The sequence below is a fragment of the Perna viridis genome, chromosome 8 (genome assembly GCF_037379345.1).
Source record: "Perna viridis isolate PV_CMFRI_1.1 ecotype Kerala chromosome 8, ASM3737934v1, whole genome shotgun sequence".
Lineage (NCBI taxonomy): Eukaryota > Metazoa > Mollusca > Bivalvia > Mytilida > Mytilidae > Perna > Perna viridis.
Genome location: NC_142452.1, coordinates 31,424,283 through 31,440,116, shown reverse-complemented (window position 1 = coordinate 31,440,116; position 15,834 = coordinate 31,424,283). Strand labels below are relative to the sequence as shown.

Sequence of the window (15,834 nt, the reverse complement as noted above, 5' to 3'; positions counted from 1 at the left end):
ATGCATAACCAGATTCACTTTCGAGTTAAATTTCTGCAGTCACTCACAAAAGTTCCTTTACAAGGTATTGTTATATGTTATACATTCTTTATTTAACTGAAATATCAAGAATTTTGGAGTACAGAAAATGAGTATTTTTTAAATGGCGTAGTGTATAGAAGTTTCCTTTTTCTTTTTTTAATTATTGCTATTACTTGTTCAAAAACACGTGCATAGAAATGACAAAAATATGTTAGTTTTTAAAAGGATCTCCATGTTTGAACTTTTTATTCAAATTACTGACGCGACAATATATTTTCGTAGTTCTAGGACTTCCTACGCACTGAAGTATTCTAGGAACTCTTACGATAGACTGTATTGTCCAAGGACACACTATGTCTGTACATAGTGAGTTTCCTTATAAATTGTCACAAACGACGACGTTTTAATACAGTGATACATATCTCAACCGAAACCACGATAAACTAGTAACCTGCATAAACCAATATTCTTCTGAAGTTCTTTCATATAAGTTTCAATACTTGTTAAACCTGTGTAAATCAAAGACCTGGATTAAGGAGGTAGACCTAGGGTAAGGGACATAACCCTTGAAATCAGTGATATGTTTTTTTATCATATTCAATTTTACCAAAAACAAAACATACCAAGCTTTCATTCCAAACAGAAAGAAATCAATCCAAGTTACCTTGATGCTTACATGAAACTGATATAAAATTTTGAATACAAAGTTCCGAATGCTTTGAAAGAGTTATGTCCCTAATTTTAGGTCTACCTCCTTAACTGAAGTAAAGGGGCTTAGTTTAAACAGGTTTCACTGTAAAAGTCAAGGCGTTTTCATGTACTTTATTAAGGATACATCTTCGTTTGTTTGTCTCATCAAAGAGAACAATGATTTCAATTTTGATTTTTTTTAGATTTGCATTTTACTATATTGAAACCTGCCAAACACGATGCCATGATAAACCGGAAACCTGTCTTAACCAGACACTTAAAATGTATTTCAAACCTTGTAAATCCGAACAACTGTCTCAACCTAACAGTCCAAGAAAGGTTCGGTGAAGACAGATTTCACACTATGACATTTACAAATGTGTCTGAATTACCAATAAAATTATTCAAGTACAGGTTCCCTTAGAAAATCATGCAAACTTTTAAATATTAATAAGATTAAAAATTAAAAATTCTGTCAGGCATAGTTATGATAATACTGTGAAACCTGTTTAAATCAATTTTTGGACTTTGTTCTGTTTATCAAATTCCAAAATGCATTTAAAAAAAAAAAAAAAAACATGTAAAGGGTTTTTTTTTAACTGTGTGGTCTAGTCGGGTTTTCGGTTTATTCAGGGTTCGGTTAGGTAGGGTCTATTGTATTGCCGATACCAGCTGTATATACAATTGTAAAAGTAATAGCATTTGTCGACAAAGCTTGGTTCATGTCTATAGAAATATTATATCCCGCAAGTTCATTTATTACAGACCTCTATTCTACCATTTATTTTTTCTCTACTTTCCCAATCTCCGAAGCATGGACCAAGTGCATCGGTAGGGTAAGCGGCCTCTGCTTTTCTAATGATATTTATTGAATCGTAGGTTTCAATGGAGTCAGATGAAGTTATACCGATGGTTCAAGCGAGAGGAAATCCTCAGACAAGAAAACACTTTGTGAACAAACATGGCAAAATAGCACAATAAAAAGTATTAAACAAGTACATACAGAAAGAACACTATGATTATTTTATCTTGCTTTTATCATTCTATGAATATTTCAAACCGTCATATGGTAAGTAAATAACTGAACACTAAATTTAGACCCAATGTGCGTCGTTTGTGCATTCCGATACATTCAGTTGGTTTGAACATACATAGAGGATAGAGGAATTATAGCATGGGAGAGAGTTCTCATTAAGAACGGCCTGTGGTATGGCTTTTCTAAACTGATAAAACATAGCTAAATACAGCTGTTGTAATATTCAATGATCAGTCTTGACTAAAACAAACTACTTTTTTTTTTTTTTTTTTTTTTTTTTTTTTTTTTTTTTTTTTTTTTTTTTTTTTAACCTATATACGTACAGTAGAACTCCAAACACATCTCCTTTAATGTATTGTTCGCCACATTCTTCAACTCATAACAATGGCATCATATTAATTTTGCAAATCTGACGAAAAGGGGATTTTGTAAGTAGAGCACAAACATTTCGTTAATCACACTACATTGATGTCTTCTTTTATAAAGTACGTTTTCTTATAATACAAAATAATTAAGTACAATTTAGGACTGAATCACATAATGAATAATGTGACATACATTCGTAAAAACAAACAAAATTACCTTAATATTAGAGAAAACCCCAAAATTGTCAAATCAGTGTATACGATATTTATAGCACTCAAATTACATTGTTGTCAAACAAAACGACTACATATTGTAACGCACATAACCTTTACAAAATTTTGAATGATTGTCAAATACAAAATTTTGTATTACTCTATAAAGAATAAGTCTTCGCATTTCTATACACATACTTGTGAAGACTTCAATGCTATTTCTTTTTCTTAATTGATAATTAAACAATGCACAAATCACATGATGTACACGTAAAGGTGGTATAAGGGTTATCCCACGTATACGTCACAAAATTCCCCTTTTGAGAAATATAAATTTAGTTGTCGGGTAGAAATACCTTTATCATGTTATCCATGCAGTCGTGAGAAGATCTTCACACGAGGCATTTAAATTTGTAACAGGTAAAAGAAATATTTTCATTTTGTAAACATTGAACAGCTGATTTTGTAACTTTAGTTTAACTTGGATTACTTTTTTACAATTTTAAACTTATAAACTGTTTATTCAAAAGTGTTTATGCTGTATTTTGGCAAATAGTAGTCTGCTATTATCATTAAAGTTTATAATGCATTGAAAACCAAATATGAAAATTAATTACTTCTATATATTAATTTATTTTATTATATTTCGTTAAATTGAGTAAAAGATACAAGTAAGTCAAAACTTATTAACATCTTGTTTTAACAGAATTCCCAAAATATGGTATGTGCTAGGGAATTATACTAAGTGATAATTGAAAGTTAAAATCAGACCGAATACCTATTTAGCTATATTGTGTGCACGCATATCTTTTTTTTCTATAGATGAAATTGAACATATTAAAAATTGTATTTTGTTTATTCAAATTTATAACATACATCGAATTGCCTGTGTAAATCAATTGCACTTTTTCAGAAATGAAATATAGTGCATACTGTTTGTTATTCAAGTTCAAATTTTATCATCAAGTAAATATAAACGGTATAATCTTTCTCTATTCAATTTGCTAACATGGTCCAAACTTATCAAAAATCAAATGCTAAAGGGAATAAGTTTTTATTTGATATTATCATTTCATCTTCATATCCTTCAACTATTATTGTTTACACATAGGGTTTAAATCTTAGTGATTTAAATATTATGTAAGAAGAAAAATACCAAGGTTTTTTTTGCAAAATCTAAATTTAACATAAATAGTCGAAGAAAGCATATTATACTTTTATTATAGTGGGTGATTTAAACACTAAAACTCATTCCAACGGTTTCCTATTGCTACAATGTCCCGACTATGGAAAATCCGCTGACCGATAAACATTCAACGCGTTGGTCATAAAAAATTGTCAAATAAGATTTTACAACTATAAGAGGCTTGTTCTTATTGTTATTAAAGTGAACACTAATATGGGATAATAAATGATAGTAATTGTATAGCCAAAAATGCTGATACCTTTCCTTTTTCTATTTTTAATCACTCTCAGTACTTTGAAACATAATTTTCAAGATAAATACATTAAACCTGTTTTGCAACATTATGGTGTTAGTTGGCATACAGAGTAACTGATATACACCGATTTTTTATAGATCGTATAGAAGGAAGATTAAAGGCAATTTTAGCACAAACCTAAGCGTAGATTGAAATAATGCACCTGTTGTATTTATTTTTATTTATTTTGTTTTCTTTTTTGCACTTGTCCAATCAATTGATATAGAATTTGCAATAGAAACTTATGTGGTAGATTTCAAAAAATGTCCCTTATCAATAACATTCTAGCTCTCGTAGCTATTCTATCAAGGTTAACATTGAACTCAATTGGCAAATTGCGTTGCGTATTCAAAATCTAACTTTACAATTGTACTTTGAATAGTTCCATTCTGAATGTACCCAACGCGACCAATCCTATTGAACCATTGAACGTACAGGAAACTTATTCAACTGTTTCCTATTATTTTCAAAAATATACACATTTCTCAAAATGTTCAAATTTGATCTAAATCAGATATTTAGTCATTTCCTCACCAATTCCGTTGATATGAATGGATGGACAAGTGTCATTGTCTGTTTTAAGTGTTTCAAGTGCTTACAATTTTGACATTGTGTTTATTGTTGCAGGGCAAGCTAGCAATGACAGACATGGAGTTACAAGTAAGTTTAATCATTTTTGCACTCTCAATAAGCATTTTGGCATTCCATGCATTCAAATGTCAGGTTCTTCCTTAAGTGATTTTACTCTATGTAGATACTTAAATCTCTAAATATTGTTAATATGTTCGAGTTTACTAATTCTACTTAAATTTCATTAAACTCCGGGATCTTCATCGTGTATCCATCTGCACCATGAAAACTGATTTATTCAGCGGGTCATAGTTTTCCTTTCCTCGTTTTTCTACCCCGGACTTGACGTTTTATGAGCAACTCGGCGGGTGTTTCTAGAAGCAGAGGACGCTTACCCTTACCGGTGCACCTGGTCCACGCTCCCAGTTTTTTATGGAGTCCGAGTTGCTCATTTTTGTTGTTTTTGTTACTTTGTATGTATGATTTTAGTTACTTTATGTTCTTTGTTGTGTGTGTCTGTTTTCCATATCTGGTCTTTGTCCCTGGATTGCATTCTTTTGAATACCGTTATAACCTTGGTTCCCTTGAATACTCTTTTTAAAAAACAAATAATTACCTATATCAAAGAAATGCACATGTATGAACTCTTTATGTTAGTATTTCTAACTAACTGTATCATCCTTTCCATATCTTTATCAGGGATTGTAACATTCAAATTTAATATCATTCTTTGCGATTTATTCCTTACCCATTTTAAATGTTAAAATATACAAAAATGCGGTAACCTTAACTTTTTTGTATTTTCAAGATCTTAAAAACGATTACTTGAACGGGAATTTAAATCATTCACCGACAAATCTTGTACTTCTATTTTTATTTCTTCTTTTTTTTTTCTTTTTGTTTTTTTTTTTTTTGTTTTGTTTTGTTCTTTGTTTTTTGTTGTTTTTTTTTTTTTTTCAAATAACATTTTTGTCTTATACAATATATTGTATGCACGTTCTAACACATGCTCTTTGTGAATAATGAGACGAGAAAACTTAAGTATTTTATTTCACCATGTTTACAAATTTTGACAGTAAATACACAAAAGTGATAAAGTATCGTTCAATCTACTCTTCAAGTCATTATCTATTATCGGACTCTTGTGACATTAATATCTGTTGGTCCCTCCGAACGAAACCCATGTTTTTGCGTTGGTCCAGACGATTATTTTATCTTTCGTCCCATTAGGTAGTGTTTCTCACTTCAACATTCCACTTAGGTATACTCGTCGATTTAATTAAATTGGGAATACTTACTAATAGCTTAAACTGATGAGGTATTGCGATAAATGGGATGAAAATAGATGAAAAATTTGCGTATGCTTCACTTTATTAAGTAAATTGTTTATCTACATCCAATGTTCTTGCCAGGCATATCTCCACGTAACTTCTGATGACAGGAATCTCATTCTTTGGCCTTGGCATTCAACCTCAATTAAGAAAATATTTAGTATGTTTAAAGTTTTATTCGTTTCTGTGCACGTATCTAGTAGCCATAGGTTTAATAATTAACATTCAATATTTGGAAAGTATAAAAATCCGTCAAAGCATCCAAGGTATTTTGAATATGGTCCTCGAGGGGTAATAAAATAGCTCTTTAAATCCATAAAATGTGTATCTATACAAAGCTTCAGTTTCAATTTTTATATATGTATATATTTTTTCAGAGATCATTGAGCGCTATGACAGGCCTGGTAGACTATGTGGATTGGAGCGCAGAGGACGCTCTTTATCCAAGCTTTGATCCTAACAATAATCCGTATTTTAGTCAAGGTAAAATTTTCACATGACTTTTTAAAGACCAAGTCTCTGTGGCGAAGTCCATTGATTATTAGAACGATCATTTTCTTGTAACTTTAACTTTTCAGTTGTTTTATTTGTATTAATTGTGTATCATGCCAAAGTATAGTCAATTAACACCACTGTGTCTCCTTCTTATGTTTGTAAATGGTCCTGTTTGAATCTAATGGAAAACCAACTGAACCTAATATCCGTGGTAAAGTTGTGCTTATTATATTAACATACATCATAGATACATTAAAAGATTGCGTGTTGCCAATTATTTTCTGTGTCTTAATGGAATGTTGATATCATGTGATCCTTCGTGTATTTAACAATCTTTATGATATTTTCAAAAGATGAAATATACTTGAAAGTAAAGTCCTTTATTTTTAATTGAAATCAACTTTTTCAGTGTAAAGTAATAAAATAAAAATTTTATTTTAATATCTCCTAACCCTTGCCTGAATTCTCAGTCTCAACTCACTATTGACGCTGCAGATAGTCCTTTCAAAAGAAGCAAATAATCTTGTACAGTAGTGAAAAATGAAAGATTTTCATATTCGACCTCATCCGATTGTCAAATGCCTGCAAAATGGCGATAGTCATGTCTGCAATAGTAGATAAGGCGGTTTTGTTACTGCGTGGAGCTTCATTATTATGTTGAATCTTTGTTTATTTCAGACATTATGCATGAGCACGACCAAGTGGGTCAATATCATCTGAGTTATATGATGAGTGGTACAAATTATCCCTACAGATACACTAGTGGTGCTTCAGATCTTGAAGATAGTCACGAATCAGATGATTCTAGTAGTAAGTTTCTCTGATTTCTAATTAAGCCGATTGAATTGACTAGTATCTGACTCATAAATCATTCCAGGGTTTCATGTCTTGATTAAGTCCAAAAAAACTCAACTATTCTATTTTCTTAGTGTATGTTTGCATGTTTTTGTTTTAAAGAAAACCATAAAAATACTAAGAGAGAAATATAGTAATTCTCGTGTTCGTCCGTCACATTATGTTTTGAATTCCGGATAATTCATGACACAAAAAAGCTTTTTAACATTTGATTTTGATATAAAGGTACATGTCAATTTCTGTCACTATCTCTTATGTTAAACAGGTCAGAAATTCGGACTCTTCACTTTTTCCATCGGAAATGCCAACACTTAGCCATGACCATTGCAGCTGTTCCACACGTTTCCATTTTGGCCTTGATATTGCCCTTTTTTCTTTAACTATCAGTTCGGTAATTTTAATTACGAATGATTTACCATATCAACTATAGCAGATAGTATAACACAATGAAAAATACAAAAACAAATGTTGAGTATTGACGTACTCACAGATGATCCACTGATAATACGATAAAGGTATCGAATGTTTCTTTTTTCTCTCTCAATCTTGTCTATAATTAGTGTAACTCTAAAGCTCACAAAAATATTAGTGCTGCTTTAAATTATTAAAAAATAATTGTTATCATATTCTTTGCATTTTGTTTTAGTTATTCTTGATCAAGAAGATTTAAACCAAATCGAGATATATGAAAAAGAGTTTGAACACGAAGAAAAGTATTCACAAACACAACAGTATCAGTCATCTTTAAGCAGTTATACACCATCATATCATCAGATTTATAGCAAGCCTCCACAACCGAATAACAATCTGCCAGCCTTTGAGACTTTATTTAAGGGCAATCGTCAAAACGTCAACCGATTAGCGTCAAGTGGACCGTTAACAGACTCCGAAGACGACGAGGAAAGCAGCAGCATCTGTCGGAAGGGGAAACGAGGTTAGTATTATTTTCAAAGTAGAATTAATTTCACTGTAATCTTTTATATTACAGTGAAACATGACATGAACTTTACTTGTTTGTTTGTACGAAGAAAGAGAAAAGTATGACTCCATTTTCAACTTCTTGTTATATGAAGGCAAAATGCGGACACATGTCATGACCATTTTTTATGTTTTTTTTTTAAACTTTCATATCATGAATTTGATTCCAAATATGTTCCTTTTATAAGAATTTTATTATATTATATTCTACAATGTTTTGGGTCTTTTATAGGTGCCAAAAACGTTTTACTATGGAAGTTTCTCTTAGAAGAACTGAAGAAAGGAAAATATGTTGAATGGACAGACATTTCACAGGGAACATTCAGATTTGTAGATACCTGTGAAATCAGTCGATTATGGGGGCACATGAAAAGAAAAGAGGACATGAACTTCGAAAAGCTTAGCAGGGGAATTAGGTATGACAATTGTTTAAAGTTAATATGTGTACTTAAAAAAAAGAATGATATTGCTTTAAGTTTATAAAGACTTTCCATGTTATCCATGAGTAGCCTTGGAATGAAATAGATGCAATACATGTGCCTTGCTTACAGGAAAGACTAAAACACGATTTGTTGAATAATTCCTGGTGTCTAATATATGCAACTTGCAACGGATTGACCAAATAACATTCAATCTAGCAATTTGCTGTGCTTCGTTACAACAGTTTTACATTTGCGTTGTTAGGTCCTTGATTCAATAATTTAATAGTATTTTTTTATAACACAACACGTTATTTTCCATTCATTTATGTCTCTTTTATTTTAGACACTATTACAAAAGTGGTTTCATGAGCCGACAGGAGGGGACGAGACTTATTTACAAATTCAACTGGAATAAAGTGCCAAAGAAATTCAGACAATTTGACCCCAAAAGAGGCGTCCAAATCAAATCTTACTGAACGACATCTTAGTGGTACCACAAGAGTGTTCAAGATCAGACAAAGTGTTCAAAGACAAAACAATACAGTAATATGACAGATGTCTACCCGTCCTTGTCTTCGGGACATGAAAGCCTAGACCAGTATTACATGATTGCTCATGGTGTATCGTCATTATTTCATTATTCTGTTCGATCTGCAACTATATGATGTGTGTATAACATATCGAACTTATTGCATTGTAGTAGACCGATATATTTTGTGGCAATGGAACTTACACTTGTGTTACTTGTATTTCTCCTATAGTTTTACATAGTAGGAAGTCTGTCTCATTTTGTATAGATAAGATTTCTTATCGACAGAATCGATACAAATCATTCAAAAAACACATTATTTTTAATTTTGTTTAACATAATACCGCCATTTGGTAGTAAACCAATTTAATATTTTTATTACTATATATATTTTAAGGGGGTTGGAAAATTGCCTGAATTTAGCTGTTTATATAATACAGCATATATATGTGCCGTTGGTCTAGCAAGGGATTTGGGTATGTACAATTCTACCAAAGGGTTTGTTGGATTGTAAAGGGTTCGGTTTTAAAATGTTTCATTGTATCGATGGAACGTTATTAATTGTATGTCTACATCATCGCCCCTTTAACTTGCTTTTCTGTGATTCAGTATGTATCATTGAGCTTCTCTAAGAAGATGTTAGTCGCCTAACCACACACAACGTGTATGCGACATGTGTGTATCTTGGTTTTGGTAAATAGTTTTATTCCAATTTAGTAAAGCAACCGCTTCGTTCAAATGACATAACTTGTAATTGTAAAACAGTTAATAAAATAAAATTAAATACTTCAAACAATACCTTTGAAAATTTTGGATGTTTGTCTATCAAAGAAAACAGAATCCTGACCTAATTAGACTAAAATCTTAATTCAAAATGATCATTTGAATTGTATACCATTATAGTTAATACACTAACACTGCCATGATGTAAATATAATGTCTGTTATGTATATATCCTTGTTAAATGTTATGTTCTAATTGTTTTGTTGAGTTTTTAAAATTTTATTACTGTACAAATGTATGACTATATTTAAAATCTCGATTATTAAAGGCTTTGATTTGATTCAATACTTGTCTTTCATTGTAAACAAAATATTGAAACAGTATACAGATAGTATTGATGGTTGGTCCATTCAGATCCTTATTCACGTTCATTGTTATATTGTACAAAGGTGAACAAATACATTTTGGCCATATCCTTGCACTTCAACAAGTTAATTCGAACTTAAGTAGTAGCCTTTGTAAGAATCATGCAAATTCTGTAAAATGTGATACTCCCAAAAAAGAATACATATTTTTATTTTTGTAATTAAGTTGTTTTATGGGTCTGTACTATGAAATGAGTAACTATTCATTCAAATCTGTCTGCTCTTAGGTGATAATCAACATTGAAAATCCAATAGATTCTACTGTATGTAAGTATCATTTACAGAGTTATCTCCCTTAATTTTGAAATCTGCAGTGAATTTTATATAATTTTGATCTCCTATGAACATGGGTTATATGAAAAACCATATGTTACTTTCTGTTTACCATGACATGTTAAACAAAATATCAAAAATAAAATATGTAGGCTTTTCAACCATGAATTACATTTTGCATGATTCTTATGTGGAGTGCTACTTAAAAATTCAATACACGAAAGCGGATTAAACAGTCATTCAAATAGAGAAGAAAGTGGAAATATGTGTCAAAAAGACAAAACACTAATCAGAAAACAATTATACCAAATCAAGAATACAGGCATCACACTATTCAGTATGCATCAAAAAATGATAAAAATTATATAGAAGCTAACCCTTAGCAAACTGGAAACCTAAATTACTTCTTATCATCATATAAACCTGGGTTGACAATCCAGATTGTAAGAAATTATAAGCATATGTCAAACAACGCATTGATTTGCTATCAAATTAGTCAAATAAATATGAAAAATTAGTTTAAGTGAGTCATATCTAAAAGATGCAAAGTAGAAACTAAATTAAAGTAAAACACAAATAAAACTTGATAAAAAGAAATAGCAATCAAAGAAACCAAACTTCTAGCGGTAATCAAAAGAATGTAATCCAGGGACAAAGATCAGACATGGAAAACAGACAAACACGACAAAGAACATAAAATAACTAAAAAAAATACATACAAGCAACAAAAGCAAATCAGCAACTTAAACTCCCTTACTACCTGGGAGCATTGACCAAGTGCACCGGTAGAGAAGGCGTCTTCTGCTTTTCTGGCCGAGTTGCTCATAAAAGTCAACTCCAGGGTAGACGAAAGAGAAAAGGAAAACTATGACACGTTGAACAAATCAGTTTTCATGGTGCAGATGGATACAACATAATGATCCCTGAGTTCATGTAGTGATGACTTCAATCATGTAGCAACATGACCCTGTTCCAGAAGCCCAATTGTAAGAAGTCTAATCCGATAAAAAAGTCTGCGTAGTTACGTGAAGATCTGACATAACGTATGAGTTATGATATTAAAACTCCATACGCAGATGCTGAAGGATGTTGCCACAGATGAGAGAAAAGTTGATAATTCTGAATGAAAAGTTTGTCGTAAAGTTTTTTTTTGTTTTTTGGGTTTTTTTTAGGGGGGGGGGGGGTATCTTAAACAAAATGACCATTTGGATTTTTGATCTGTTAAAAACATGGCCGTCGTTACTAAAAATAGAACATAGAGGTCAGACAGCAGATTTTGGCATATATCTCCAAAACCTTTAGGTTTAGCCAGTATCTTTTAATTGACGAAATGATCCTTATTCTTAGGCCTACAAAAGTCTCTCAGGGATCAAGGTTATCAGACTTCATGTATGAGTCCTTGCCTTTGAGAGGTGAAAAATGACTCTAAGTGTAGGTCAAGGCTTAGTTAGAAAGGAAAAGGGGGAAGCAAAATGTTAGACACATATTTGACTGATTAGTTGATTCTTCGATTGATTGATTAGTTTTTAGTTTAAATTGCGTTCACATTAACACATCTACATTTTGTTTCGGTAACAGAAAAATAGTTGAAGGTATTTCTTAATTTCTTTATATATGGAGTACGATTTTTGAGACACCCATTCCAATATTTAATATTTTTCATGTTTTACCTTGCCGTGTTTTGTATTTTTCAAATAATTAAACGTGACTTTAATCACAAATATACATGCATGTTCTTTTTTATTTTATTGCATAATGTATTTACATACCTAATTTGGTTAGTGAGATTAAAATTAGTTAAGAGGTCATTCAAACATGGAATTATAAATGAAGGTTATTCATTCATTTTGAACAATAAACGGTAGACAGAAAAACCAAATGTTCACGATGTCTACCAGTTTGTTTGTTTGTTTGTTTGTTGGGGTTTAACATCCGAGCAGCAATATTTCAGCGATATTCAGACGATGACCATGAAAATGGTGATAAAATGAACATGAAATGATGATGAAATGAAAAAAAGGATGGGACACAAGGATAATAGGGTCTACAAGTTTTTATTGCCACTGGAAATAGGGAGAGGTGGGTAGGGTCGAGTAATTAAGCCTCCTGTGGCGGAGCCCTATGGTTTCTAGTCCGGAAGAATACCACAGTAGGGTTCTTTAACGTACGAGAAACGTGACATCTTTCCCAACACGGTGCACCACTATGGTTTGCGGTTAGGGTTTCCGTATTATAGCCTGACAACCCCAGCATGTAACATGCCAGGGGTACCCAATTTCACCGCCTGGGGCACACATCCCAGTTGCTCTATGGGCAAAGCGCCTACCCCCCAGCTAGTTTTCTGAGTTCTATTTAGTCGCCTTTTACGACAAGATTAGCGCTGCTTCAGGCCTATTCTTTTAAAACCCGGACCTGAACGGGGCGATGTCTTCCAGAGGTGTGCAGAATTGAATGTCATATTTTAAACTTTGTTCATCGATATATTGTGTCATCATGTTGTCTTTGTTTCATAATCCTATTAAAATATTTTAAGTTTTTTCTCGTTATTGCCTCCTGAATTATATAGATTTAATTCATTTTTAGAAGGCGAGTTGTAAGATTTGTTTAACTATTCTTACCGTGTCGTGTTGTTTTGTATTAGTTTGTTTATAGACGTTTGTGTATGCCTTACGGTATATATTCCCTTTTTTTTCAAAAGTTATGAAAATCCAGTTTTTAAAGTAGAAACATCACACTTCCAAGACTCTGACCCCAACTACATGTACATTTAGTATATGTTATTCAGTAGTGTAGAGTAATACAAAACTGGCAAGATTATATTAAAAAATAAATATTAAGGTAGATGTATTCAGTATATCTAACATGCTAAGAAACTTACCAAGTCAATATGTACATTGTAACAATTGCCTTTAATCATAGCCAATCAACATTTTCAATCATTACTTCCCATCCCCTATACAAAAGGCTGTCATTCCCTTGTCAAACAGTAATCAAGGGAACCAAGATTATAGCGGTAATCAAAAGAATGTAATCCAGGGACAAAGACCAGACATGGAGAACAGGCATACACAACAAAGAACATAAAGTAACTAAATTCATACATACAAAGTAACAAAAGCAAATGAGCAACTCGGACTCCGCTAAAAAACTGGGACCAGGTACACCGGTAGGGTAAGCGTAAAAGAATGAAAACTTATACGGCATACTTTTTAATGTATCTTTCGAAAACACTTTTTATTTAACATTGTTTGAAGATTTCACTTTCCTAAAGCACTTGATGGTTTCAATGAGATGATAGGAATACGAGTGTGTCATTGTAGATAGAGGCTCTTGATAAAAGGCGACAAGTTTGGTTTTCCTGTTTTCAATGTCATCTTTCCTGTAACGATATCCATATATGATCAAATTTCAATTTGTGAAAGTTTGTTGTTAACAAAATTTTATGTCTGTGACCCAGATACGGTTTTTAAAACAGATTTGGTTTCCTATTTTTCTATATTAAATTTGACTACTTCCTGGGTTAAAAAGTTGTAAAGGTAATATATACGGTCTTTAATTGAAGATTTGAACGAAACGTACGTTAGCCATTATGCTGTTATCCAGGGGTTAGATTTATTGCATTTTAAAGGTTATTTTAGAAGATTGAGAAGGGTGGTTACCTCAATCAATTGATGAATTTACCGTGCTCTATATTTCCTAAAAAGGTAATATATAATAGTGTAACCTGCATGTCTAAATCGAACCCTGAATAATCCGAACTATTGACTAGCGTTCGAAAATTGGCATAAATATGATCAAAACTGGCAATCCAATGCAATACATAAAAGTGCGCCAATACGGGATATAGTCGTCCAATACGAGATTTAGCGTCCACTACGGTTTTTACCCATCCAATACGTCATATTGGACTGGTTAAAATCCATATTGGCCTAGTGGATTGGACTAGTTAGTCAATAAAGTTATAATTGCGTAAGGTTTTCCATATTGGCCGCGTTATTATTCCGAGGCTAGAAATATTGAACTTCGGCTACGCCTCAGTCCAATATGGCTAGCCTCGGACCAATAACCAAGCCAATATGGAAAATCTGATGCAGTAATACTATAATCCTGTCCAACACAGACACTTTTCGAAGTACTTTTGTATCAATTCAAATGTATATTGAACCGTGGTTAACAGAACACATGAATAAACTCTACTAAGTAGCACTCCAGCTAAGAATCATGCAAAATGTGACACATAGTTGGAAAGCCTGCATATTTTTATTTTTGGTATTTTGTTTTTTGAAATGTTATAGTAAACAGAAATTAACATGTGGCCCTTGTTCTTAGGAGACAAAAATTATATAGAATGTACTGTAGAATTCAAAATTTAGGGAGATAAATCTGTAAATTACACTAAAATACAATAGAAACTGTTAGATTTTCAATGTGGATTATCTTCTTAGAGCAGACAAATTGAAATGAATAATTATACATTTCATCATGTTGACCTGTAAAGCAACCAAATAATAGAAATGAAGATATGTAGCCGTTTTGGGGTGTGTAACATATTACAGAATTGCATGATTCTTAGGAAGAATACTAAATATGTCCAAAGGGGTTTTGTTAAGTCAGGTTTTACTGTAATATTTTATTTATTACAAAGATTGGTTTATTAAATCCAAATTGAACGTTGTGTCCATTATTGTATTTGTATATTTAAGTAGCAGTCTTTCTAAAAATCGGACAGAAGGTGATCCATGCATATCAAAAACCCACCGAATTCCGTTTTATTTTTCTTCAAAATCAGTAGCTGATCACTTTTGAGATAAAAATTATAGACTTTACATGAAATCTTCACATTGGAAAAGTTATCGCTCTTGATCTGGTTTCATCAGGTTGATTTTAGTAGGAGATGAATATATGATTATCTAAAAAGTGCAGATCTGAATGCATAAATGACTATCGTTATGTGAAAGTAAAACATATGTAAACTAAAAAAAGCTTTGCTTGTTTGGAGTTTTTTTTTCTCCTCCATGAATCACTTTACCACTGGCACATTGGCAGTGTCTGAATTTTATGTAGACAGGTACGTTCGTGTATTATCTTTACATCAACCTAGGTGTTTACGAGTATTTTTCTGTGAAAGGATGCAATATGAGCTGATATTCGTTGATTTTCCACAGGACCGGGAAATTGAGGTAAAATACCAAACTCATTTACTGCCAGTACATGACATGCTAATCTAACGAAAATTTCTAGACGAATTAAGTCTTTCTATGAATCATGCAAAATCTGAAAAAGGTCATACACCCCCCAAAAAAAAGGATACATATTTTTATTTTTGTTGTATGGGTCTATACTATGAAATGTGTAGTTATTCATTCAAATCTGCCTGCTCTTAGGAGATAATCAACATTGCAAATCCAATAGATTCTATTTCATTTG

At 32.0% G+C, this 15,834-nt stretch overlaps 1 protein-coding gene across 3 annotated transcripts in view; it reads left to right on the top strand.

Annotated features, from left to right (window-relative positions):
* Positions 1-10,054, top strand: part of LOC148610231 (uncharacterized) — a 29,109-nt gene extending 19,055 nt beyond the window's left edge. For 2 of the 3 annotated variants that reach the window (XM_088542470.1, XM_088542467.1), the window contains exons 2-7: positions 4,434-4,466; positions 6,085-6,190; positions 6,881-7,012; positions 7,704-7,991; positions 8,268-8,451; positions 8,801-10,054. In XM_088542470.1, coding sequence (XP_088398596.1) covers positions 4,446-4,466; positions 6,085-6,190; positions 6,881-7,012; positions 7,704-7,991; positions 8,268-8,451; positions 8,801-8,933 — 864 coding nt within the window. In that variant the 5' untranslated portion in view covers positions 4,434-4,445 and the 3' untranslated portion in view covers positions 8,934-10,054. Of the gene's footprint in view, positions 1-2,625; positions 2,746-4,433; positions 4,467-6,084; positions 6,191-6,880; positions 7,013-7,703; positions 7,992-8,267; positions 8,452-8,800 lie in introns of those variants that run through there. The other variant, XM_088542468.1, reaches the window with a different exon arrangement.
* Positions 10,055-15,834: the final 5,780 nt, after the last annotated feature.